At 36.2% G+C, this 27460-nt stretch overlaps 1 protein-coding gene across 1 annotated transcript in view; it reads left to right on the top strand.

Annotated features, from left to right (window-relative positions):
* The window catches only part of LOC149535421 (uncharacterized protein At4g37920-like), a 69041-nt gene extending 45122 nt beyond the window's left edge, over positions 1 to 23919 (top strand). The window contains exon 6 of the mRNA XM_089807748.1: positions 23504 to 23919. Coding sequence (XP_089663874.1) covers positions 23504 to 23666 — 163 coding nt within the window. The 3' untranslated portion in view covers positions 23667 to 23919. The remainder of the gene's footprint in view (positions 1 to 23503) is intronic.
* The last annotated feature ends 3541 nt before the right edge of the window (positions 23920 to 27460 follow it).

A 27460-nucleotide genomic window follows, 5' to 3' on the forward strand; every position in this document is an offset into this window, starting at 1 on the left:
TGATCTTCCTTATGTGGTCGTTGAGTTAGACCATTGTACCTGCATTTCTATTTCCGTCCTTGATCGGTACTCTTTGATTATAATTTCAGTCTTCTTGTGTTGACGAGTCAGTTGACATCGCCCTTGCCTTGAAACTTCTTGTAGATTTCTTCATGTTGTAATCGTCCTCTTGTTGGTTCTTGGATTTCCAAAGGAAATGAAATCCAACGGTCAAATAGCATTTCTATTTATGATGTGATTTGATTTCTTGAATTTAGTGTACCACAGGGACATGTCTCCCCAAAGATACCCACATCCTCTGTGGAGGGATGTTTTCGAAATTGGGGACTTGAGGGAAATGTCCCCCCATGAAACCACCACGTGTTACACCTTTGGCGTGGATGCTGCCAAGTCGCTTACTGTATGGCACATGCCATCATACACTGATGGGAACTTTTAACTTCAAAAGATTAGGTTTCCATATATGTAGCACTTGCAAAATGTTATATTGTAGATTTTTCCTTTGAAGATTTCAATCGGCCTCAATTTGTATAATAGCATCACCTGCCCCATCACTACTATGTCGCTGTTCCCTTCCATCCCCAAACCATCCCCTCACCATTCCCAAATTTACGACATTGGTTCCCCTGTCTTGGAAACCCATCTCATGTTCCCATGTCCCTTCATCAAGAAATTCCGTGGAACTGTGAAATTTGTTGATGTTGAACATCCCCTTTTTCAAGCTTGATTCTTGAGTTGTGAAGGCTCCTTTTCCATCCTCATTTGATGAATTATCATTCCTTGCAAAGAAAGAGAAAATTACTTGTGTTAAGTTTACGAAATAATGAAGGTAAGCAAATTTTAATTTTTTTCTTAGTTTCACATGTTATTACCTTAAGTTTGCACCCTCATCTCTGAAATTTTCACACTGTGGCAGTTTTTTCACACCTTATTGTCAAATTTTCACATTTTAGGGTTCTGATTTTGTATTTCTTCTTGCAGCATTATGTGCTTTATGTCTCTGGGTTTGTCTCCAAATCTGCATCCTAAGAATCAGACCTGAAAGTCTAGCCTTGAAAAAATATTTCTTGTCCTTCAAAATCACTTCCTAAATGATTGGATTTAAAATTTTGCCTATTGCTCTGCTCTGAAATAATCATATTGTGTTTTAAATTGAGTGATGTTAAAATGACATCCCTTTGATCCTTACTAATAGCACTCAAGAGGTGTGACTGAAGGGTTGCGTCTATTTATTAAGGAGGCCAACCTACACTGGAACCCCATCAATTTTAATTTTTTGATTTTTTTCTTGAACATGCTAATTTCTACCTTGGGTGGATTTTAGATAGGACCTGGAAATTTCCTCAAAATGCAAAAATTCTTATGGAAATGAAATTGACTTGAGGGTGGAATTCCTATAAGAAGCAAGGACAATGTAATGTCCCAAATAAATATTTACCCGTTTTTATCTCAAGATAATTCTCAGAACATAAACATATGGAGATGTATTGTAAACCAACAATATAAAGCAGTAGATTCTTATAAAATACCTTAAAATATGTTATTGCATTATACATCAGCAATACAATAACTAGCATTCAAAAATCGAATCTTAAACATAGTTTTAGAGTCAGATTGGAATACTAAGAAAAGAGCCTGTAAGCACATTTGAGACACCTGATGTGACGTCTCTAGGGACAATGGGTTTTCCTCCACTGTCCACTGGCACGAGGGTTTACATTATCAAGCTGGATGAAAGCTGAAGCTTTCCAAATAACTCTCTCAAGAGAGACTAAAATCTGAATCATAAAACCAAGCATAGCTCCGAAAGAATGAGACTCCCTATTTTAAAACTCAACTGTGACTCTTCAGATTCCTATTTCGACCTTCGTCTTATCTCCTTTCTTTAGTTAAAAGAGACATTTTAAATAATTTTTTATTGAACTCCAAAGTCCTTAATTATCTTATAACTTGGACGTGTAATTTTCTAATGTCCCCAAAAAAGGGAGACATTAAAAGCCTCCCGCCTCGAGATTGCTTGTCCTCAAGCAATCGGTACTAGGATACCATATAAATCTATAGGTAGCTCTGTTTCCCAACCTGAAAATAATCCTACCGCATTGTGAAGCAAGGTGTCAAAATTCAATCCATCCAACAACCAAATGCCTGGATCCCATGTAAATTTGTCAAGTATCGCAATATTTGTAGGCTGTGTAACTTTGATCCTAATTGCATCCAGTCTCAAACTGTGTAGAACTACCACAAAATCCTCAAAATGCCACATATACATACGGTCAACACCTAGATCCTATCATTACGATCTTGTTAGGAGTAATGGGTGTCTAACAACCTATCATTCTGGATCAACCAACTGAACAAATAGATCACCCAACCAAAACCAAAAACATATTCCATATGTAGGGAGTCCAACTTATAAGACGCCCACACATTCTGCTGCTATAAGCCATCTCATGAGGCATGTGACCCAAGAGGAAATCAAACTACAACTCACTATGTTCCAAAAGTTGAGCCAAAACTGAAAATATAGTAACAGTCCATGTGCTACTATCGTATGTGAGAAAATCCTTAATCCAATTGAGAACCACACTCCAACTAAGATCACCAACACTGCTAGAGTTAAATAGAGACGGGAACTTAACATCATGCCAACCAGCTCCCTGAGACAATACTGGCCATGATCCTCCTGAGTCCCACAAACAACAAGTCCGTCCACCTTCCATTTGTCTAAAATATCATGTTCCCCCATACTAGAAAATATTAGAATACCAAAAACATCAAATTGCCACCATACCACTCCTCTAACGAGTATGCTGGAATTGTAACTGTATTGAAGAAGTAAGCGAGATATGGCTTCCTCCTTCATGAAGGGAAGTGTAGCAAATCCAGTGCCGAGATTATGCTTGACATTTGTGACAGCAAAGTAACCGTAGGCACTAGACAAACGAGGAAAATAATGAACCAATGAATACCCATCAAACTGTCCTTTCTCCTTATATGCTTCTCGGCCATATTGTTAACCAATTTACTATCTAAGGGTGATTTATAAACAGCGTTATGTCCCCTTGTTAGATGTAATAAATCAGTCACCTCATGGCTGCGATCGTTATCAATCTGTGACTCTTGATCAATATCAAAAGATGTTTCATCATTGAGCTCAAACAATGGATTCTCCAATATCCAATCACTATCCGCTTCGAAGAGTGAATTGCTATGCTTGATCCACTCAACATTATGTGGGTTGAAAGTATTGTCATCATAAGAATAATTATCTTGGTGTGCTGCTACACAAAAGGTTGATCCAAAAGATACCTCAAAATTTCTTGAGGTTATCTATTTCTCTCTGTTGATGTATGTTTTGTGACCACTCCAACATGTAGAATATCCCAGCTTATCTTATCTTGCCTTATCCTCTCTTACACACTAGTTTATATTATTCGTTGAAATTAATAAATTTATCTTATCTTATTCTCTCTTGAACAAGGAACTTCAAATGCTAAACAATATAACAAATGTGTGATCAATGAGGCAACCCCAAGGTTTACTATGGGTATCAATGACTTTATGTTGGATACAACTTATTTTATATGATGTGATATTGATGGTAATAGTGAGGGGACTTATACGAATGTTTTTGCACTTAATCAATTCTTTGCCCTCAAATGTCTAGAATTTAAGTTCTCAAACTAGCTTGAACTTCAAATAAAAACAAAAAGGAAAAGGGTTTTGATAGTCTAAGCTACTTCCTAAGGACATTGATTTCAACAAATGATGCCTAGGTTATTAGATTTCCATTCTTGGCTTCTCCATGCAGAAACAACTACACAAAACATGATGCAATTTTCAAAGATAATGAAGGATTTACATATTGTAAACATTCATCTAAATGCCCAATACTGGAGCAATCGAAATGAACATCCACAATCGCTTGTGCGTAAATTGAGTTCAAACTAAACATGTATTGTGATTTGCAGTCAACAAATAACAAATGGTTTAAACACGAAATTCATCATGCATCTTAACATCTCTTCATTTCGATTAGTTAAGTAAAACTTGGAAGTAAAAACCATGCAATGTTTTGAAACAACACAAAGTCCACCACAACTTAAATGAAATTTATATATTGAATTCATAAGTATTCTTGACAATAGCCTTTGATCTCCTCCATCTACCCCTACTACTACTAGCTCTATGCTGCTATCTAATGACTGACTGACTGATTGACTAACCCCTTACAAATGAGAAGGCCAAGCCTTTTGCAGGCCTTTGAATTATAGTGAAGGGCCTAGATTGATTTCTAGATCGACAAATAAGATAATTCAAAGTAACTCTAATTAGGTTTTTTTCTATAACTAGCACATACAAATATTAAATGCTAGCCAACGAAAATAATAATGCTCTAGGGGCAAGTAGGAATTCCATGCTACATAGGAGTGAATAGAAAATTTTCATGCCGCATATGATCATAACAATCTTCTAGAAGTATGTTTCCTTTATCTGTTTACTTGATTACATATGCAATGAATATAGACATGATTATGTGGAATCATTTGATTCATTGATAACGGGTGGATGCCACATCATTTTGCTTTTCTTGAAATCTTTGTTTGCATTTTGAGTAATATCTTTTGACACTCGACATTTCCATTTTGAATAAATTTTCACTTGTGTAGATATTGCTTGCGTATTGGATGTTCATGGTGGATTTCGCCTTTGAATGTCATTTACCTTGAAGTAAGCTGGAAATATTTTTACCTTGAGGGCACTTTGAAACACAAGCTTTAGATGCCCTTTTACTTTGAGTGGAATTCCAAAGGGGAGCTGGAAATGACTAAAATGCTAGGTCAGAATTCTAGATGGAAGTGGGAAATGAGCAAAGGAAAAGGTCAGATTTCCGTTTAGGAGTTAGAAAAGAGCAAACTGTATTTGAACTTACCTTTATTTATGAAAAGATAATGATTAAAACCTTTTTGAGTTTGGAATAAAATTTGCCATTTTAAATGCCTCATCATCTTGGATTGGGTTTCAACTTTGCTTAGCCATTTTTTTAAATTCTCAGAATGCCATATTTTCTTAAGGTTGGAATTTCATGAGGGAGCTGAAATGCCTCTCTTAGAGGTTGGAATTCTAGCTTGGAGCTCCAAGCAAAATATTTAAGCTCACTTGGTTTTCTCTTTGAAGCTTTCACTTCCTAGTTCAAAACATGAAGACTTGCCTTTTTCTTCTATTTTAAAACTCATCGTGTAATCCAAAATTTGATCTCCCTTATAAAGAGTTTTTCAGTTTTCATTTTCAATCTCAAATTGCTTGACTCTTGCAATTTTCCTCTATTCTTGAGCAGAGTTTAGTGATGGAGCTGGAAATGCACGAGATATGATAGATAAGATAAATGTATTAATGTCCAACAAGAGACCACGAAAAGGGTCGAAGGAACTGAAAGCGTACAAATCAAGGAGGCTACAACAACAGGATCACCAAAAGGTGTCTAGAAAGAGCAGAGCAAAGGAAAGCAATAATGCGAAAGAGAAGAAGAGCAAGAACAAGAAAATGAACAGAAACACCACATAGGCAAGGACTAGGGATCCTTGGTGTAAAGAAGTCCAAAACAGAAGGGTAATGCCCAAGATAACCAAGAATCCTAGTGCGTCTTTGAGTACTCTTGGAGGGGTGACACTGTTGTGTAAGACTGCTAGAAGGTCTCACGGATCTAGAATGACCGATGGTAGAAGTGTTGATCCTATGCTTCACACCCCGAGAGGGAGGTAGGAGTGAAAAGAAGGCAGTGATAAGCTGATCCAAAGCCTGGCTTTGGAGAAAAAGAAGTTGCAGAGTGTGGTCACGGGGCTGCATAGTCTCTCAAAGGTAAAGCGCGAGACATTTGTGTTTCGTATAATTGAATAAGGTGGAGAGAGATCGACTATTTTTGAATAAATAGTAATATCTCCCTCTAATCTCATAGTAGGCGAGGCTTTGGAAAATGAAGTGGGTCCCCGTCTCTACTTGTGCCAAGGGACATTATCAACAAATTCGGTCCTCCCTAACAATGTGGTGATCATTTTGAATCTAAGGTCTGTGAGAACCTACTTGAAAGGAAGCCAAGGAGATATGCAAGACGTGGCTCTAGCGCCGTGACTAATAACCTAGGGGTGTAATAATCCCATCCTGAATATCCAAAAATTGCTTAGCGTAGACAGCCATCTGTGAACGTAACCCCCTCGAGGGATTACTCCAAGTCGTGGCATTGTACTGTCTATAGATGTCAGTTTTGACATGCCCATTCAACTCATGTTGTGAAGGAAGGAGGTGAGCGGGAGAATCCAATGAGAACTGGAAGTGGGGGAGTTTGTCAATCCCAATCAAGCTCAACAAAGAAGGGAGGCCAGATTTTTCCAAACAATCTGGAACTAGATTCTCAAGGAGGTTGGAAATTAGAAGAGATGGAATGCACAAGAGTTGGGTGGAAGTTCAAGTTATAAGTTGGAAATGTCTCTTTGATAAGGTCGGAAATTCATTTTTAAGCTGGAAATGAGCAAACTATAGGTTGGATTTCCAGCTAGGAGCTGGAAATGAGCAATTTAGATTTTCTCTTCTTTTCATTTGCACTTAACTGAATTTCATGCATTTTCCGACAAGGTGTCCACCTTGAATTTTGATTTTCACTTACCTATATTTTCTTTTTCATCCTCCATGTGTATTTTCATCTCCACTCAGCAACATTTCACAACAGCTTGATGATTTTTTACTCAGTGGAAGTTTCACTCCTTTACTCTCAATTGCAACTTTGGCAATGACAACTTTATGCCTCATTCTTGGACCTTTGCTATCGGAATTCAAACCTTGGGCAATTATTCACTCGACATCTCAAGCGAGGAATTTATACTCAACTCATCGATTCTTAGGAGACTAGGAAAAGCAAAATTGTTGCCAACTCGAGGACACCTAAGCCAAATATGAAGCTACTTACCACAACGTGGGGGTCCACATTTGCAACTGGACATGTGTTCATGGCACTCTTTATCTTGGCAAGTTTCTTTTATAAAACTAGGTGATTTATTAACCATAAAATACCAAGATTACAATGTTGCTGGCACAGAAAAAATGTAGAGGAGTTTACAGTAGAGAGAGTCAAGTGGAGTTTACAATAGTGAGAGTCAAATCAGCTATTCAAAGCAACCCATGAATAGAGCCTCCAAATGACCAAAATAGGACCATTATTGTTTATGGGATATTCTTTTAGCTTCAGGTGTTGCATCCAACCCATGAATAGAGCCTCCAAATGACCAAAATAGGACCATTATTGTTTATGGGATATTCTTTTAGCTTCAGGTGTTGCATCCAAGGTGGATTGTTTTTCCAGCAGCTAAAATCTTGAAACTTGAAAGTCTTTCTAGATCCGGATTAAGCATTATTATTCCTTTCTTTGGCTAATAATCAGAGAAACAGGCTGTCATCGATTTCCAGCTCTTTAACATCATCAAGAGCTTTATCTTTTTAACTTTTCTTCTTCATCAGTGTTCTGCAGGTATTCCCGCCTCTTTAAACACCTTGTCTGCCATAAAAACTGCAAAAACAACCAATTTTTCCACAGGGGTAACAAGCGGGGACAACTCAGAAAACAGGTTAACAGGAGTATCCAGATTTCCTTTGTTCCTATTGCTTTTCCTGGTAGAATTTGGAAATTCTTCATTCTTGCCCTCATTGTGTGTGTTAGACTTTGGCTTACTGGGGCAATCTCTTGGGAATGTACATAGTGTTGACAGAAGTTGCATTTGAAATATACGTTCATACTCAATCTTCTGAGTGAAGACCGGTTCTTTTGATCTCAGATTAATGGCCTTAGGAAGTCCCATTAAGGAGATAAACTTCCACAGAATAAAAGCAACTGGGTAATTCTTTTCGTTGGGTCAAACTTAAGTCTTGCGTGTCCCAATAGCATTTCTGTGATAACCCAATATTTTTGAAATGTAAATAAATAGGCAAGGAAAAAAGAACATACCTTGTCTCTATATTTTCATATAGTTTAGAAATTATCTTGTAATAGATGGAGCATGGCACTCACCAAGACATCCATCCACCATGTAGACACCTTAGCTATGCTGATAAGTACAAGTGACCAAAAGGTGATCACTTGTACTTACCACCACAGCCAGTGAGCTATGTGATGGACTGCTGACTTGATGATTGTTTTTAGCAACCATCATCAAGTGAGCACCATCATGCTGTGCACTACATTGAGATTTCATATGCAATGGCATCAACATATATGCATCCATACATAACATCATATATGATGGATGTATAACACATGTCATACATAGATACATCCATCCTACTGTAATTGAATAATTATGTCATTATGACATCATTGTATCATGACATAATCACATTACTCTATCACTGCATTGCCATGGCTTGTAAAGATCCCCAACCGGTTCTAACTTGAATTAAGGCGGTTTGACATTTTTTCGAACACTTATCATGCAAGCTCTGATATTACTGTAATGAACTCAACTGGCTTCTACTGAAATGCTGTATAATGTGTTTGTTTTGTAATGTCTTGCATAGTTTTTTTCAGAATATACGATTTTTGAATTCTGAAGATATGTAATACTGAAATAACACTGGAATGAAATACTATGCAAACCACAATTAACTAGAAACTCGATGCTGCAATTCTATTTCTTAATCACTCAAGGAAATTACAATGAATTTCAAGGGAACTTTCTTGATGTCAGTTTTGTACCACTACATAACATATAGCGATTGAATATTTGATATGGAATATCAAACTCTCAATCCCTCTCTTGAAAAGTAAATACTCATGAAGACATGAAAAAAACTCCAATGTTCCTTACACCTGTGGATGCTAACTCAGTTAAATTGATGTGAATTGCTGGTTGATCACATAGGCGGCCTTATGTTGTTCATTCAAGGATAACTTGGACTTCTTGTGTGATGGTGATGATGTCTGGGTCTGGTAATGTGTATGAGCACCAAATAATGTTGATGGTGATGATGTCTAGGTCTGGTAATGTGTATGAGCACCAAATAATGTTGATGGTGACGATGATGGAGGGTATGTCTGCCTATGATGCTTCTCCTAACTTCCTTCTTGATTGAACTCCAACTACTACACTACTCGCTGCTTTACAACTACTCCTATGAATGGAAAGATTAGGAAACGAGCGGGGATCAAATCTGATGAAAATTTACCAGCGGCTTTATCTCCATAGATGCAATGATTCAAGGAAAAAAAAGACTAGATTACCACACAAGGCTTCCTAACCTTTAGGATGCTAGTGGCCTAGTTTATAGATCCCTATCAAACATCCACTAATATCACCATGTAACTATCCATCTACTCTTACTTTTACTTAACAACTTTCTTGACATAAAATCTACTTTAACAACTTCAAATGAAATCTAACTTTAACTATTGGAAGAAGAAACTATGCAATAACACCAAATGTTCTTAATCACCATGCAAGTCACAACAATGATAAAGAGATGCAATTTTGGTATTATTTTAAGCAACAATTTTCTTGAACCCCTTACAAATGAGAATAAATGACCTTATATAGGGGCCAAAATTATAACCAACGGTAGAGATTAAGAGGCAAAATCAACGATCCAAATCAAATCCCAGAAACCCTAATTAGGGTTCCCCCCAATCGACCAATGAGAAGACGCCACCTCATCATTGGATCAATGAAAAAAAAGGAAAAGTGGCAACCTATGAGAAGGCACCAAAATGATAGCCAATTAGAATCAAACACCTATCCTACCCAAAAGGAAGGAGAAATTGCCGCTTGGGCTTACATCAAATGATCTTCTAATATAATTCTACCCTTTTCTTTCATCTTTTTAGCCAAGGCAATGAACTTGGCTAGCTTGTCGTTGACTTCCTTCATGAGAGGGCAAAATGTATGCTTCACCTTGAGCTCAGCTAAATTTATCATATTGCTTGCTACTTGCTGTGTCTTCTCATGGTCCTTCTCATATTCTTTCGCATATCCGATAAAGGCATTGAGGGAGGCAAGGGTGCCCAAATGTTTCTTCTTGATGGCGACCTTCCCCAACTCATTCAATCTTGATCCAAATTCTGCTTTATTGATGTTCTCCTTTTTGATATCTTCAAAATCAAGTGCGGCCCCAACATTACTCATCATGGTTGAAATGGAAGTATCAATGCCTAGGTTGTGTTGTGCAGTCTCATTTCGTATCTCTTCAAGTATCCTCAATCTGATGGTCAAGGCAACAAACCAAGACTCCACTGTACTCATTCCTCCTCCATCCACCAACTTGGCTCTCACCAAATATCTCTCAGGTAGCTCGATAAATGCCTGTAGCCTAGGAATGGCTAAGTCCTTGATTGGAAGGAAATCCTTCCACTCCCCTTCAAATGCTTTGAATTTGTCTCTAATAGCTACCAATGACCTGAGCCTTGAGATAAAGGAAAGCAAGAAATTTTGCTCATCTTGAATTATATCATGGATCCAATCCTTGACTTCGTGCAACTAAGCCGATGTCTCTTCTATGTTGCTCTTGCTGTCTTGAGGGAGGGCTGCCTGATGCAACTATTGGATAGGCTAGCAATCTCTCCAATACTTGATCTCGGCCTCCAACATCACAATCCTCTCGTTTGCCTTCCTCAACCTTTCTCTAATTGAAACCATGCCTTCCTAGATCTCCTCACATTCCATGTCATCCGTGACTCTTCCCAAGTTATGCTTTACTATCTCATACTCCCGAGCTACAATCTCAACCACTGCCTTGCTAACCTTTGGTATAGCAATCTGAACTTTTTCGGTGACCATCATCATCGCTCTTGATTACCCTTGCCACCATTTTTGCAATTTGTTTTTGTTTCTCGCTATCTTCTTTTTCCACTAACCCTTGAATATCTTCAATTGTATGGACAATCATCATCTCATCTCTTGGCATGAGCATTTGCCTTAACCATAGTGGTGCAGTGCATCTCCCCAAATCTGGATTTGGTTCGACTAGCAAAGCATCACCGAAGGCCTCAGGCACGTAGCTTATTTCTTCAATATCAATTGGCCTATCTTCATCTTCACTAGTAATTGTCACATCATCTCTATGTTGGTTCTCTAAGAGAGGAGAGTACTTGGTACTATTATTGTAATCGCTTGATTCCGAATCAGAGCTCACCTCTACTGCGGCCCCTTGTTCACTTGTATTATTGTTACTGTCTTCATGGCAAAGGCGTCATAAAAATCTTATAATCTTTGGTGTCATGCAAATGAAGTTGTGGATAGCACTCATGCACCAAACATTGCCCTGGTCCATTGCCAATCACTCCTAAGGCCTTACGTCCAGGATTTTCATATAGTCTCGCAATCAGATAGAAAAGATAGGATCCCATATAGAATTGCTTTTGTTTTTGCACTATCCTAAGTTGCAACTCTAGGTTTTCACTTATGATTCGAGCCCAATCAAATTTTCTCTTTCCATTTTCAATTTCATCAATAAAGTAGTACATCCTGTTCTCGAATTGCATACCTTGAGCCACACCCATGATTCAGCTGAGAAGCACAATTAGATCGTCGTACTCTGATTTGAAACCTGACTTGGTGAGCTTCGGTGACTTGGTAACTCCTTGCTTGCCTTCGTGTAACCAATTCTGCTTTAGATGAATGAAGCTTGCTTCCTAGTTATCTTGAAATAACTTGGCCGCTTGATCCATCATTACCACTGTCATGCTTTTATGCTAGGGAATATTAAATACTTCTTCGACCACTTAATCGTCAATGTTGGCTAACACTCTCTTCCCTTCATAAAAAATGATGGATTTGGTAACAATATCAAATTGGGATGCACACTCTATTATCAATTTTGGACAAGGCAAGGTAGGAAGGAAAGCCATTGCGTGTACAATTTCGCTTTTGTAGATCTTCTTCGCCATGGGGGATTGTCCTTCTTACAATTTGTCCTTCAACTGTACCATGTTCGTTGTATCGATATTGGTATCACTTATTCGCCTCATTTTCAAGAAGAAGGTGGTCTTAGGCATCATGTGTTCTTTGTCTTTTTTGGTATTCATTCCCTTTGGGTTCTTGCTTGTACTAACATCTACCATCCTAAACATTTATTTCTGCCATTTCGTTCTAAATGTCTTTTTTGGTATTCATTCCCTTTGGGTTCTTGCTTGTACTAACATCTACAATCCTAAACATTTATTTCTGCGATTTCGTTCTAAATGATATGGACTACACTTATCAATCTCCAACCTTCTTTCTATCAATGGAATCTAGCTTATTTCTGCCTCTTCATTACTTTGGGATGGACTACACTTACATCTCCCAACTTCAATTCTAGGGTGGTTTAGCTTATTTTTGGCTCTCCAAATGTCCTATCATGAAATCTACACTTATATCTCCCAATTTCAGCCTATCAATGAAATGATGAAGTGGTGGATGATGAGTGCAAGAAGAAAATAAGGGAAACAAACCAAACAAAAACAAGAAATAGAATCCGTCTTTAAAACCAATCTTCACCTCTAAAAATGAATAGAATTTTACCTTAAATTTGTCTTTACCAATAATCGGATCCTCTTCAAGTTCGGATCAGATCTTAAGAAATTTCAATCTTTTTTTGCAAATAATGATGCCCTAGCAAAAATCAGAATTTTGACTTCTTTGAAATTGCCGACACTTGCCAAAAATCAGACCTTAAATCATATAGCTTCTTTACCAAATAAAATCGCCCAATTCTGGAAGGAGAAATTGCTGCCAAAGATGGAGAAATCAGACTTCAAAAAAAATCGCCCAAGCTGGAAAAAATCAGATCTGCTCCAAAATCGCCCTAGGGCAGAAATTTGCCCAAACAAGGAGAAAAAATGCTGCCAAGAAATGAAAAATCTGCCCCAAGAAAAATTGCCCAAGTTTGATATTCGCCTCTAAAAGAAAATCGCACATCCAAGGAGGAGGAGGAAGAAGGAATGAGAAAATAAGAGGAGGGGAAGCCCCTCTTATATGACACTTTTTGCCTCTCCACCGACTTGTCTGGAGGGAAAACAAAATTAATTTAGCGCCATAATAAATGACCTAGACTTAAATGCAACATCAAAATTACTTAGTCCATTTAATTGCTAGTTTTGATCAAAATTTGCAAAATAGAAACAAGGTAAGCCTAGGAGATGTCAAAATTTTCATTTAATAATGTTTTGGCAATTAAAATATCATTAAAATCGAATTTAGCACGCCAAAATCAATTTTGAATTTCAATTTAACAATTGTCTTTAACATTTCTAAAATCTTCTAGGCTAAATTTCAACCAAATTAATGAGATTTTGCAATTTAATTTAATTTCAATTTTGCAATACAATTTTAATTTAAAAAAAAAAAACAAAATTAATCATTTTCCTAGTAGTCAAAATTCAAATTCCAAATTCAATTTTATTATCAAAAAATTTGTTTTTCACCAAAAAATTTAAAGATTTTCCAAAATAACTAAATCTAAAAAATTTGTTTTGAAAATGCTCAAGCTTATACAATTATTTCAAATTTTCAAAATTCCATGTAAGTCCAAAAATTTGCAATTTTATCCTGCCAAGTATTCGTTTTAACCATAAAAAAATGTTGTATTTGAATTCTGTTTGATCTAGGGATAAAATTACATGTTCCAGAAAATCAAATTTTGCACTAGGTGAAAAATAAACCAAATCAATCCCTCCAGGCCCCTTAGGTGTCCAAGGTGTAAAATTTTCAATCGAAAACCTTTGGACCACTCCAAATTTGCTAAGGAAACCAAAAAAAATTCCAAAAAAATCTGCGAAAATTGTTAAGGCTTGCCCGAAAAAGGGGTCCCCAAAAATTTTGGGGCGATGGTGTGAAAACCTCACAAGAAACCTGTATGTGATAATCAGTTGCAGAAGACAAATAATGTTCTTCCTTCAGCTTGAGAATCACCAAATGCTGCTTGAATGGGAGAAGCCAATGTCCTTTGTGTAGTCTCCACAATGCCAACAGTGGCACTGAGATTGCAGTGCCTTGAACACCCAAACAGTGGCATTAAAAATTAATACTCCCGACCTGGTATTAGATGCCCAGAATTAGGGATGCGACAGCTTGAAGAAAACTCCAGCAATGGCGTCTAACCCAAGTCTGGCTTCAAACAGGACAGCCTAATTGGGTATTTTAAATGCTACAAAATGCAAGGCCAAAATGCCCAGAAAATACTGCCCAGATTGCAAAATAATTACCATAATTCTCAACACCAAAATGCAGAAATAGTGGGTGTCTATGTGCAGTAATAAATAACGCCCTCCACTTTGCATAAGAAATAGGCGCCAATTTGCAGATATGAATGCCAAGTAGCAGAGATTATGAATGCCAAAGTGCAAGACCAATGTCGCCCAAAATGTATCACCAGCAATTTAAACCCCAATTCCAATATACAGGAAAGATAGACACCAGAAAAACAGAGATATGGAAACCACAAAATGTAGATCAAATTCGCTCAATGGAAAAGATAAATAACTCCAAAACTTCAGCACTTAAATGCCTTTCCAAGATACAGTTATGACAGTAAGAAAGGTTGAGATGTTCACCACTAAAACTCTCCTATGGATGCCACAAATCAGATTGAAAAGTTCCAGTACAATTCACTATACAACAGCAATGAAGTGGAATGTTAATTCAGTGTGAGAACTCAGATTCAATTTCTTTACAACAGCAGCAGTTGATGCACAATTCAAGAGGAATCAGAAAATCATAATCTTAAACTCTCACCAAGAAATATCAAAAAGCAATAAGCAAGAATGAATCTATTTGCTTCGTGAAGCTTCTTTTATAATGCATCTTGGCTTCTCCCATACACCTTTCATTAAGGTTGCTTCATCGACACAACATTCAATTAGAAGCTTCCAATTAATTCTTGTAAATAAATAACGAATAAGCATGTAGCTTCATATAGACACTTCTCATTTAAGAGGCTTCTCAATTACAATTTCAATTTATAACATGAAATAAAATAGAGTCTCTTACTAAATTAAAGCTTCATAAATAACTTATTACAGAAACTCCCTGAGTATGCTCAGTCCACTGTTGATGAAGACAAATCGCCAGTGCCTCCACTAGACTGCTAAATATGGAAACCACCTCAAAATAGACTTCCTATAAATAACAAGTCCACCCAAGAGGCCTTCAAAACATACTGCCAGCACACGGGGGTCGCCGTGATGAACTGACTTAGCCTAATTGCAGGAGCCTGCTAAAACGGCGACATTACACATCCACATTACCATACTTCTTTATAATAGCCGATCCATATATCATGGCATTATCCCTCAACAAGTATGTACCATTGCATTATCATAACATGTGTATACTTCTTGCATTATCATTATCAGCCGATCCATCAAATATCCTACATTTGCATGCCTAGCTGATTTGCATAATCAGGGCTGGCAGTTAGCAATACTTAACAACATATGATTAATGGCAGTACACTGCAATAATAATATTGATTATTGCCATGAACAATGATGACCTTTCATTTGTTAACTAAGATGGGAGGCGACTGATTCATCATGCCTCCTTACTTGGCCAATCATGAGTATATATATGGATATTGCATCATTGCAAGAAAGCACATTTGAATATTGAATTGATTATATAACAGTCCCTTTGTGGATTGCTCTGCTAAGAGCAAATTGATTGCTTACAGTAATCACAGGTGCAAGTATTTATATTAATATCACAGATGGCATTATCCTGAAATATCATTAATACTAGGAATATTGGAGACGGCTTCATCGACAGTGCATAAAAATAAAGAAGGATCAGACACAGTATGTACAATATCAATTGTCTATTGTACTTGATATCTCTGTCACTGGGATATCATTGGCATTATATGACGACCTGTATAACCGACGTGGGTCAATAGCACATATCAGAGACAGCCCACGCAGGTTATTAGTTGCAATTCTCATTGCCATATCAGAAACAACAGTTGTGATTATTGTTATGAGCCTCCTGATTGATTGGAAATGTATGCATTTGGAATTATATATATTTCATCACATCAGAGTATGCTTTTGAAATTATTATTCATTTTTGGCTTACTTACCGATTCGGATGCGGATTTTGAAGCGGATACGGGATTGGGGGATTTTTTTTTTGGATGCGAATGTGGGAGGAAAGATATATATATAAAATTTTATATATAATATATGCAAAGAAATGCAAGAAATATACAAAAACAAATCATTTGATAGTATGATTATGATACTTAACCCTTTATCAAAATTCAAGATATTTCAAATTCATATGATATATTGATATGTGCTTGTCCAACATTAGTTTAGTCTTAGACAATAAGTTCAAATAGGTCATGTTCAAGATTCCAAAAAAATAAAAACTTAGTTAATGATTGAAGACTCAATCAACTAATATGCATCAAAGTGTAAATCATAGGGATTCACAAGAAAATTTACATTCTCATCATCATCTCCAACTGCTGAAATATCATTTGAATCAAACATGGCTCCACTTATGCTTGGTGCACCATGTGCCACGCTATCATCATCACCATCTCCGACTATAGTAAGATCATGAAGTGTTGCATCCAAATCCGCACACTCAAGGGCTACATCCCAAAGCTTTGTTGCCCTTTCCTTGTAATTATCATTCTTATGTGACAAAAGATGCAAGTTGGTGTGGACAAAGACCAAGTCCTTAGCTTTCTTTAGAGCCCAACCGGTTGCGCTTTAGTGAATAGATAAAGGAGTATGTACTCCAATTCCTTTCAACAACAGAAGAACTAGCAACCTAGATAGTTGTCACAAAACATACAAATGAAAAGCAAATTAATTTTAAAGAATGTGTGAAAGACTAAATTTTAGAATGCAAGTGTAAACATAAAAGTTTAAAACAAAACAAAATTAAAAACTTACTTGTGATGGGACCTTGATTGCAAGAGGTTGAAGATGCTTGAAAGCTTGACCATACATGTACCACCATGTGATAGCTCCCATTCTATCTTGGTCCTTTAATGCAAATGGAGAATGCTTTAACCCCGAAGCAAATAGCCCAAATTCTACCCTCACTTTTTCATGCATTTCTTCTAGTGGAAAGAGTTTTGCAAGAGCTTAGTGGCACCCCTCAGCAACCTCCTCATCCGCAAATGGTGCAACTCTACCCGACATACTAGGTACCTCCTCACTATAGTACCTAGGAGATAAGGCATATGCAAGGAGGTGCAATGGGGTAGTCATCTTATTCCAGCGATGGTGGATAGTTGCTTGCACTTGCTTGCATAGGGCTTTCCTTTGTGTGGGGTCACTCTCATGTACTTGTATAGAATGTTTTACCTTCTCAACCATGTTGTCCATGCCATCATACACATCCCCCAAGCAAGGTGTATCTATATCAACAAAATGGAGCATAGTCATGATGGGCTTGGTGAAATCCAATACATATGCCACACGAGCCCACCAACTCTCATTCAAGATCAAATCCTGACCCTTTGTGGTCTTTTTGAATTTGAGGCCTTCCATATGCCCCATTGATTACTGATGACCATTTGGCCCAATGCATCTTTTACCTTGAGGAGTCGTCTCGTAACAATTGTATGAGATGCAAAATGAGTATCAACAACCTAAGCAAGTTAACAATATGTCAATTGACAATAAAATTATAATTTTTAATTTTTAACTAAATTATTAATCCATGAAACTTAGTAATTAAAAAAAATCAATTTACCTTCAGCAACTCTAATTTGGAGTGTGTTCTAAAAATGGATTGTGACATGTGGTGGTTTGTCACAAACATTTGTATGTCCTCCCCCTCTCGGTATATTTTCTTCACCCAATCTGTTGGAGTGCCAATCTTCTGCATGATCAAGTTAAGGGAGTGAATAGTGCATGGGGTCCAAAAAATATGGTCATACCGACTCTCAACTAAAGCATCTGCACCCCTACAATTGTTGGCATTGTTTGTCATCACCTATACCACATTCTCACTACCCACCATCTCAATGGCCTTGATGAGAATTTTAGAAATGAATTCAGAATCCTTCACTTGCCCCTCATAATCAACAGCCTTCAAAAACATTGCCCCTTCAATCACATTAATCAGTGGCCAGTTTCTTGTATCCTTTGAATAATCTGATACAATAGTTAGACCCAAAGTTTTCCAAGATTTTTTGATTGGCTGAAGGTCTTTCTCTATATGTGTCTTCTTTTGTTGCAATAAAGTTATACGCACCTTTTCATACCTCGGGCTTGTGTAGTCAGCTGGTGATTCTTTGATTACTGCCACCATTTCCTTCCTAAATGGTGGTCTTACCAAGTTGAAAGGAAGCCCATTCGCATAGAGGCAACGTGCAATAGCTTCATCAACATGGTTTCTTGCCTCCATTTTAAATGCAGTGTGCAATGGGCCTTTTTTGTGGATTGAAATTCCCACTTCTTCCTCATCCTCTCCTGGCATAGGTACTTGCAAGAATGGGTGTTGGGAGGATGCATGCATCTTGCTCTTTGAGGATGGACCTTGATAGTAACTATTTTTTGATCTATTGATCAATGCATCAACGGCTTCTTGTTCTCTTACAAATGAAAGTATTTGTACACTAGTCATCTCAATACTATTTCTACCTTTGCACATTCCAAATCCTTTGCCAACAGGGCCCATAAAATGGAGCTTCATTTGGGAATATGAGCTATTGAAAGGTTTTCCTTTGTTACTTTGACAATAATTGCACTTCCAATAGTATGAGCCACCTCTTGTGACCTATGATATCCGTGTTGTATGTCTCCACAAAGGAGAACCTATCAGTCCCTTCCCCTCCTTGGCCCCCCACTGAACTTTGACTAGCACTACCACCGGTATCCATTCTTGCCTAGTTTTTTGCAACCTATTCTATAAGAAAATAAATAAATTTTAATTAGGTCCTAACAACTATGAACATCATGCATACAAGTGGAAAGAAGTGAGAAAAAACTACTAAAATAGATACTCAAACTTGCTTCTGTATTTCTTTCAAAATAAAATAAAATTTGAAAACAAACTTGAAAAATTTCTTCAAGAACTTGAAAAAATTCAACAAAAAACTTTAAAAAAAAATCAAAATGCTCAAGAGTGGGATTGATCACTTACCTTGAATGATTTAAACTCCTTTGAGAAAGCTATCTCTCGCCCTTTTGTCAATTCTCTTTGAAAATGCTGAACTTGGCTTCACAACGGCAATGCAAACTAGAGACCAATGAGAAGTGGCTGTAGGTGCAAACAAAGTTCCAAAATGAGTTGTGAATGCTTCAACATTCACCTTTATGATCGTTTTAGGGTTTCATAGCAAAAAAAACCCTTAAAAAATCTATTCCAACATGTGCATATTGGACAACTTAAGTTGTTTTTGGGGCTTTTATATTTGTTTTGGCCGCTAGGCCCATGGATGCTCCTGGATGTGTCTGGAAGCCCTGTGGAAGCTGGCCGGAAGTCAGCCATAGGCTTCTAGATGCGTTTGGAATCTAGGTCTTTGACTTCCAAACACATCCGGAAGCCTGTGGCTGGCTTTCAGCTAGTGGAAGCCAGGTCTCTGGCTTCCAAATGCATTCGGAAGCCTGTGGTTGGCTTCCGGCCAACTTCCATAGGGCTTCCGGACGCGACCGAAACCCATCCGTATCAGCATCAACAACCGGGGGTATTTCACTAGAATCGGTAATGTAGATTTTTGGTATGCATTTGGAATTATGTATATTTCCATCACATTCAGATTATGCATTTGGAAATTTTATTCATTTTCATTTTAATTCAGTATATGCATTTTGATGGCTCTGATTTGGCATTTTTCTTCTTTGTGCACTTCCTGTATGCGTTCTGGGTGTTTATGGAGGATTTCTTTACAGTTTTCTTTCATCTAGGGCACTTGTTTTCTATGTTATGCATCTTCCACTTGATTTGCATTACTTATTCCATGGAGGTGTACAATCAGACCAAGCAGGATACAGAGGTTTCATGTGTTTCATGTAGAGCAAAGAGAGACCATTTGCATATAGGCACTGTGAATACACAACAGTCAAAGCTTGAATCACGTGTTCAAGAGAATGGTGAGACAGATGGGTAGATCCTTAAACAATGATAAGAGAAGAATGACAGTAATGTAACAAGTAATCCTTAGAAGTTTTGTTGGGCAGTTCATTGGTCTATGGATGCCATGTATCAAGAACAATGCCTTATGATGAACAGACATTGCTGCACAGTGATGACAGTGGATTAAATTAATAAGAATCAGAAACTGAAGGCAAAGACAACACATTAGTGAATGGATGTTGTATTTTAATGATAGTGAAAATCAGTTCTTCACACTATCAAGACAGTGACATAACGAGAGAGAGAATAGAAAAATAGTTCAAGAGGAATGAATTGAAAATGCAAGGGTTGTTAATATGATGAAGACCCCATGAAGGAGATAGGTTGTAGGTGTAGCAGTCAAGAAATGCATCAAGGCTAAGTTGCAATACAAAACAGAACAATAAGCATACAAAATAATAGTAATCTCACCATAGAATCATGCCATAAGTACCTGAGATGCATTTGAAGTTTTTAGACCCCTCATTGCAAGCCCTTGTTACAAGTTGGAAATGCAAACAGTATTTTCCCCTACTTGTAATGGCAATTTTAAGTTCCCTTTATGTGTCATGTTGACCATTCAATGCTGAAATTGGGTTTTGAGAGTTGTAGTGTAGATTGTTTTTACATTTGCATGTCATTGTGTTATACCCTCACTTGCAACTGCGGTTCTATAACCTGAAATTGAGCATGATGTAGTCATTCCGGGTTTTGAAACCATCATTACAAGTTTTCATTACAACTCAAAATACAAGCATTCATTCCCCAAACTTACAATATCTTATCCAAAACCCAAATTTAGCCTGCTTGTAAAATATAGCGTTCTTCCCAAAACTTGGAGTTGGCCTTCCAAAACCCAAATGTAGTCTAAAATGCATTCGATCACTTGAAATTGGGTCTCTGAGACACACTTACAAGTGCAAGCTTGTACATTCCCATTACACATGAAACACATCATTCTTCACAATTGCAATTCAATATCCTTGTTTTTACTTATTTGTAATGCAGTCTTCAAGACCCAAAATTAAGCTTTGGCACCTGTTTTGCACCTTGTTCAACCTACCTCTGTCAGTTTTGTTTGCACACAATTTACCAAATCAATAAATCAACACTGGAGAACGATACAAAGCCAGAACAACAACATGACAGACCCATACAGGAGGGGAATAAGTGAAAGGGGTGATTTAGAGCATAGAATGCTTTCAACACTGACATGGTCACAGTATATTAAAAGGGCGCTTCTCCAATAAAGGCCAATGGGATGAAAAAAGATCTAGGATGCAAGTTGCTGTCTCGAGACAAAATAGGTTCGGAACCCGGATTTCTCGAAGTGCAGCATCTTGTGGCATCATGAAGGTAGACAAAGGATGATGTAAATAGAGTCATGTCTCCAGATACGTGCAAAAAAATTACATGTAATGTAAAAAATTGTAATTGCAGGCGATCATATCACTTGTAAAGTTGTAATTACATTTAAACACATTGCAATTCAAGTTACATTAGGACTGGAATTTGGAATAAGTAATGGATATTGTGTAATAAGTTTTAATTAGCTGGACTTCTCCCACTTTTTGCTCTCAGCCCCTCACCTATAAAAAAGTGAGGGTGGGTGGTCATTGCAATTGTCATCTTTTGACAATGCAACAAAACTTTGTCAATTTGTATGTACAAGACTTTGAGGTTAGATGTAAATCAGATTGCTTTCAATAAAAGAGGTGGGTTGTTTTGAGACACTGTGCCGATTCGAAGTTGTCAGGTGACAACATTTTCTAGATTTAATTGAGCTTTGTACTTCTGTTCTAGAGGGATTTGAACTGAATCTTGCAGACTTTGAGTTGTTTATTGTGTTCAGAGTTATAGTTTGGTTTCAGATCTGGTTTTGCAGATTCTGAGTTGCTCATCAAATTTGAAGCTAGTATAGAACGCTCAAGCAAGAGGGTAACTTGCAGACTTTGTGCTGTTTTTATGTTGTCAGTTTGTGCACGTAAGGTGAACTATAGGCTGGAGAATTTGAGCTCCACATACGTTTCATCCTTGTTCCTAAATTCTCATAAGGAGCCATGGAAAGACTTTGAGCTTTCATGAGCTTCTTAACTTTTTAAAATTGTACTCAAGAGATCGTTGTAAAGATAGAAACATGTATTTTGAAATAAGAGAGTACAATGCAAGTATAACACCTACTTTGGGAGAGGAGAGTATGGTTAATTTAATGATCTGTCAATTAGCCTAGTGTACATAATCTTAGGTGTTTAGTATAGGTTGTTTTCAGTAACAGTAGATAGGGGGTGCTTTCCCTTTATTAGGAGATTGTTGGAACCACTGGTTTACAATTGTTCCTAAAAACTGTCAAGAGTGACAAATATTCACCCAACATGAAGGTTCTTCTTTGAGCCCTTATTTTTTAGAGTTAATTGGATCTATGTTGCTTGGCTGGCTTAGTGTAGTTAGATAATCGATATGAATTGTGGAACTCTGATATCATTAATTAGATAATTTCATTAATTTAGCTTTTCAGTCTTTGTTTTACCTTTATCCCATTCACTCCAGCCAATCAGAACACTGGAGGCAGCATAACTTAAATTATTATATAATTGAAATTGACAATTTTTCGTGCACTTCGTAGGTCTGTACTATGTGTCATGCATATTGTTGTTTCCTGTGCGTGTTTAGGGTTTAGGCATAAAGGTGTAAGGAGTTCTCCAAGGGGTGGGTTCTTTGGCATATACATTGATCCGTATTCTTTATGTTTTCCCCAAGGCATCTAAGAAGCAGGTGACATTTCATTATTTGCCATGTAAGTTTCCTGAGACAATATGTTGATGCTAGTCTCTTGATTTTGTGGATGTTATTTTTGGGCCATCTAGTGTGTCTGATTGTAGTGTCATGCTTGCTTCCATATTAGTGTACTGCTTTTAAAACAGAACCCTTGTTTTGGTACTAGTGAAAAAATGACTTCATTATCATATCTTCTATGTTGGTAACTTCTCCCATGACTAGATTCTCATATCCATGTATCAAGTATTTGATATGGATATGATACTCCTAGATAGGATAATGGATCTATATATGAATCATATCCGATTTGAACACAGTACCATTCAAAATGAAAAATAGAAACATTAAAAGTTTTCCCACATTTGAAATCACAAAATATACGGACATGATATAACAAAATAATTATTCCGAACTAAAATCCAAAAAATATATAGAATGTTTTCTATGCCATTAGATGTGGAAATGATTGAATATCTGTATATGTTAATAATTTCTGCATTCAAGAGCGGGCTGGAAAGTTCACCCTATCCATATCTGATACTGAATCCGTTTCCATCTATCTGCTTTTATGATTCATGCAATATTACAAGTCTTGTTCACTGGGTTAATACTCTTTATTGTAATTCTTCATGCAGGAAACCTAAAGATCTACACCGATGGATGGAAATTATTCTGCAGGCCTTCTACTCGAGTAAGCAAGGAAGTCTGATTCAAGAAGCAAGGAAATTGATGAATCCAGTAGTCATTAAAAAACTGGAGGTCCTGAAGAGAGTAGTTGAACAGAATTTCATGTCCTGATACGCATTGGCTTAATACTCCTTGCTGTTACTCGTCATGCCTTTACTGGGGATAAACTGTACAGGAAGATCTAAATGCGTCTGACAAACCCAGTTTATATTGTAGGTACTGGAAGATCTAAATGTGTTTGACAAAACCAGTTTATATTGTACGTTTTGTTGATTTAGCAAGACGTTTAGTATTGAGTTGTATATGCCAAATTGGTTGAATGTTGCAAATTCAAATTGTAATAATAGAAAAGAAGTTAAAACAACTGAAGAGGGTGTTTAACTAAATTTGTTATGCTGCATTTAAAAAGTCCTGGAAATTACTAAGCTCTGAGCTCGTGAGGTTACAAATCGAAGACCTCATCCCACACTTGTTCAAAACCTCAACTCTCCAAGCAAGAGAGGTTTGAACATTGGTGGGCATTTCACCAGCGAACAAGTGCCAAACTCAATTTAAGTGACTTTAGTTTCAAAATAATTTTGTCAAATTTATTTAAAGAGGAGTCGTTTCACTTTTAGTATATATATATATATATATATATATATTTTCAATTAAAGAGCTTTTTTTTCCCTCATTTTTCAAAATAATATTTTCATTAGATCTGTTTTTATTTTTAATTTTATTTTCCATATTTGGTAAATATATATTCTATACTAATTTGTAATTAATATTTAAATATTTTATAATATTTTATAATTGATTTTTTATTTTATAGATTCTAAAAAACTATTTCTAATTTTACAATTATGATATGCTTATAATTTAAAATTAATATAATGGTCAGTATTATATGAAATGTTTATAATATTTATTAGTCAACTACAATTTTCTTTTGAAATGTAATTATAACATTCAACACTTATTTCTCTTCAACTTATAATTTACAAATAAGATAGTAAAACAAATGACATTTCAAAAAACAAAATCAGATGGTAAATGATCATGATGGCTCTTAACAAAATGGTTTAACAATATTTTTGGACCAATCTTTTGATCTATAACCAATATCTATTTTGCCCTTAAATTAGTACCATTGCATCTCTAGTCAACAAATCTTATTGCAATATTATTAAGGTAAGTATTCACCACTATATGGTGCACATTATTATTCACGACGAGGATGATATATATAACATGCCCCACATTATTTATTATCATGATGATGATGGTATACATACATCCATACATAGTTATGACTTAAAAAGTGTTTCAAGACTTTTATTATATTTAGAGGTTGTATAATACATATGATTATGTACATAAAAAATAAAAATGATTGACATTTTATAAAGAATGTAATTATAAATATGAAATTATAAGAATATTAAAGAAGTTTAAATCACAACTAAAAAGTTTACCAGGCGCACTGCAGTTTATAGGGGGGCCGTGTTGCACTGATTCCTGCAGTCTAACCAAAAAAAAAAATCACAACTAAAAAATAGAAAAATACAAATATGTAATTTTTGAGTTTTAATTGAGATTGCTTTTTCAAGGTGGAGCTCTTAAAGGTCCTTTACAGGGTGTTAGGGATTTATTTCCCTTTCTCGAGAATGATAACATTAATAGGAAGTTGGATGTCTTACAAAAGAGATTGATAAACTCTCACTCTAAGGTGGAAAATATCTTAAAATAAAGTTAAAAATAAGTTGGAATTTATAAATCTTCTGTAAAATTTAAGCAAAAGTAAGAGATCGTTGAGATTGGTTTGGTTTGTTATTATTTGTTTTGGGATGTTTTGATTAGTTTTTATTTTTCATTATAATACTATCAGTGGGTCTTTTTCTTAGTTTAAGGGGGAAAGGACAAACATAGAGTGATAAAAGGAGGAGTAAAGAGGGTAACTACACATAATTCTTGATGACATAAAACAATGGTTGGCACGACGTACTTAAGCACCACCCATCACCACAATTGAGGTGGGTGTGGTTATTAATCTCAATAGCTTCTTTGAGCTTCCTTTTGAAGAAGTTATCCTCATAAACGATTTGGGTTCTTTCTAAGCGAAAATGATGTGTAGTGGAAGGAGTGGCTAGTTTCTTTGATGTATGGAGTGTCACAAGAACAAGGTACCCTATAGACCCTTGACTCATAGAAAACAATCTTTGTTTTTTAATAATTATTTTTCATGTTATATTTTTAACTTTTGATTTGGGCTTTTTTTATTTTTGATTTTTCTCCCTCTTTGACCTACCTTGGTCAACTCTTGTTTTTTGTGTTGATTCCCTCTATTACAATGGTGGTTGCAATTACATTAAAAGATCAACCTATCAATGCCTGATACAACTATTAGACTTTTAGAATCCGCGTGAACCAATTAGTCCTTTGTTACAAATCTCTAGGGGAGCACTGACCATTTTGCCAACAATCTCCCCCTCAGTGTTACCCAAGGAGATTTGAACCCGTGACCAAGCACTAATACTAGTTAGAGTGGTGGTGGTTGTTGCACGAAAAGATCGACCTATCAATGCCTGATACAACCATTAGACTTGTAGAATCTAGAAGAGGTGATTAGTCCCTTGTCACGAATTTTGAGGGGAGTGTTGACCTTATTCTCTTGCATGCATTGTAATGATGAATCCTAGTGTGATTTAAAACATTGATGTTAAAAAATGCCATACAATTGAATCCAATTTTTTTTAAAGCATTAGACTTGACTTGTTTTGCCCTTACCTTTTGCAACCTTGAGATGTTAGAATCTCAATATTATTTTTTGACTATATACAACAAAAAGTATGGGCTTGGCTTGTGCTTAATGCTTTGGATGTTTATTGGTAGTTCAACAGAACTCTTTTTATTGAGTTTTTTTGGTATGGTGTGTTTGGACCACTCACATGTTTCACAATGAAGTTTCTTAACATGTTGATTGTTGGTGATTGTTTGCATTGAATATGTGTATATGCTATTTTGTCAAGTTCCTTGCAATATTATATATTTATGTGGTTCTAGGATATCTTGTGATGCATGTGTAGTGATTGTATGCATGATTTATCATTATGTTTAAGGTCATACAGATGCATTGGTTTATATATTAAATAATGTTTTATCTCATTGGATTACTATGCTATGCTTCAACTACTTATATATTGAGTAGGTCCATTTGACATGTGCAACAAGAAGTTACAGTTAGAATGTTATATCTCCACCTAGCAACAAAAGTCGAGCCACTCCTAATGGTTGTTAATTTGGAGATGTAAGTTGAGCCTTACTTTTTGTTGTTCTTTGATTGTTATCATGATTTTGTAACATATAGATGCATTGGTTTATATATTAAATAATGCTTTATCTCATTGGATTACTATGCTATGCTTCAACTACTTATATATTGAGTAGGTCCATTTGACATGTGCAACAAGAGGTTACAGTTAGAATGTTATATCTCCACCTAGCAAAAAAAGTCGAGCCACTCCTAATGGTTGTTAATTTGGAGATGTAAGTTGAGCCTTACTTTTTGTTGTTCTTTGATTGTATTGAAATTGCGTATGTCATGTGATATGTTTTGACCATTTGTCAACTCAAATATGAATGAGGTGATTTCAAAGTTCAACTCAAATATGAGGTGATTTCAAAGTTCACGTTTAATTACTAATAATTATTTGGTTAATGGGTTCATTTCCTTATTTCTCATGACTACAAAATAAATATGAATGAATCAATTGTTTATGCTATGTAGCAAATATTTTTTCATGTTTTGGAAAAAAGGGAGAAAAAAATTCACTTCAATTTTGAAAATTCCTTAAGTGGGGAAATACCTATTTATATTTGAATTTAATCATCTTGATTATACAATTTCAAGTAAATGAATGTCA

This window comes from Cupressus sempervirens, chromosome 10, assembly GCF_028749045.1.
Source record: "Cupressus sempervirens isolate cs-2001-9-10 chromosome 10, ASM2874904v1, whole genome shotgun sequence".
In the NCBI taxonomy this organism is placed as follows: domain Eukaryota; kingdom Viridiplantae; phylum Streptophyta; class Pinopsida; order Cupressales; family Cupressaceae; genus Cupressus; species Cupressus sempervirens.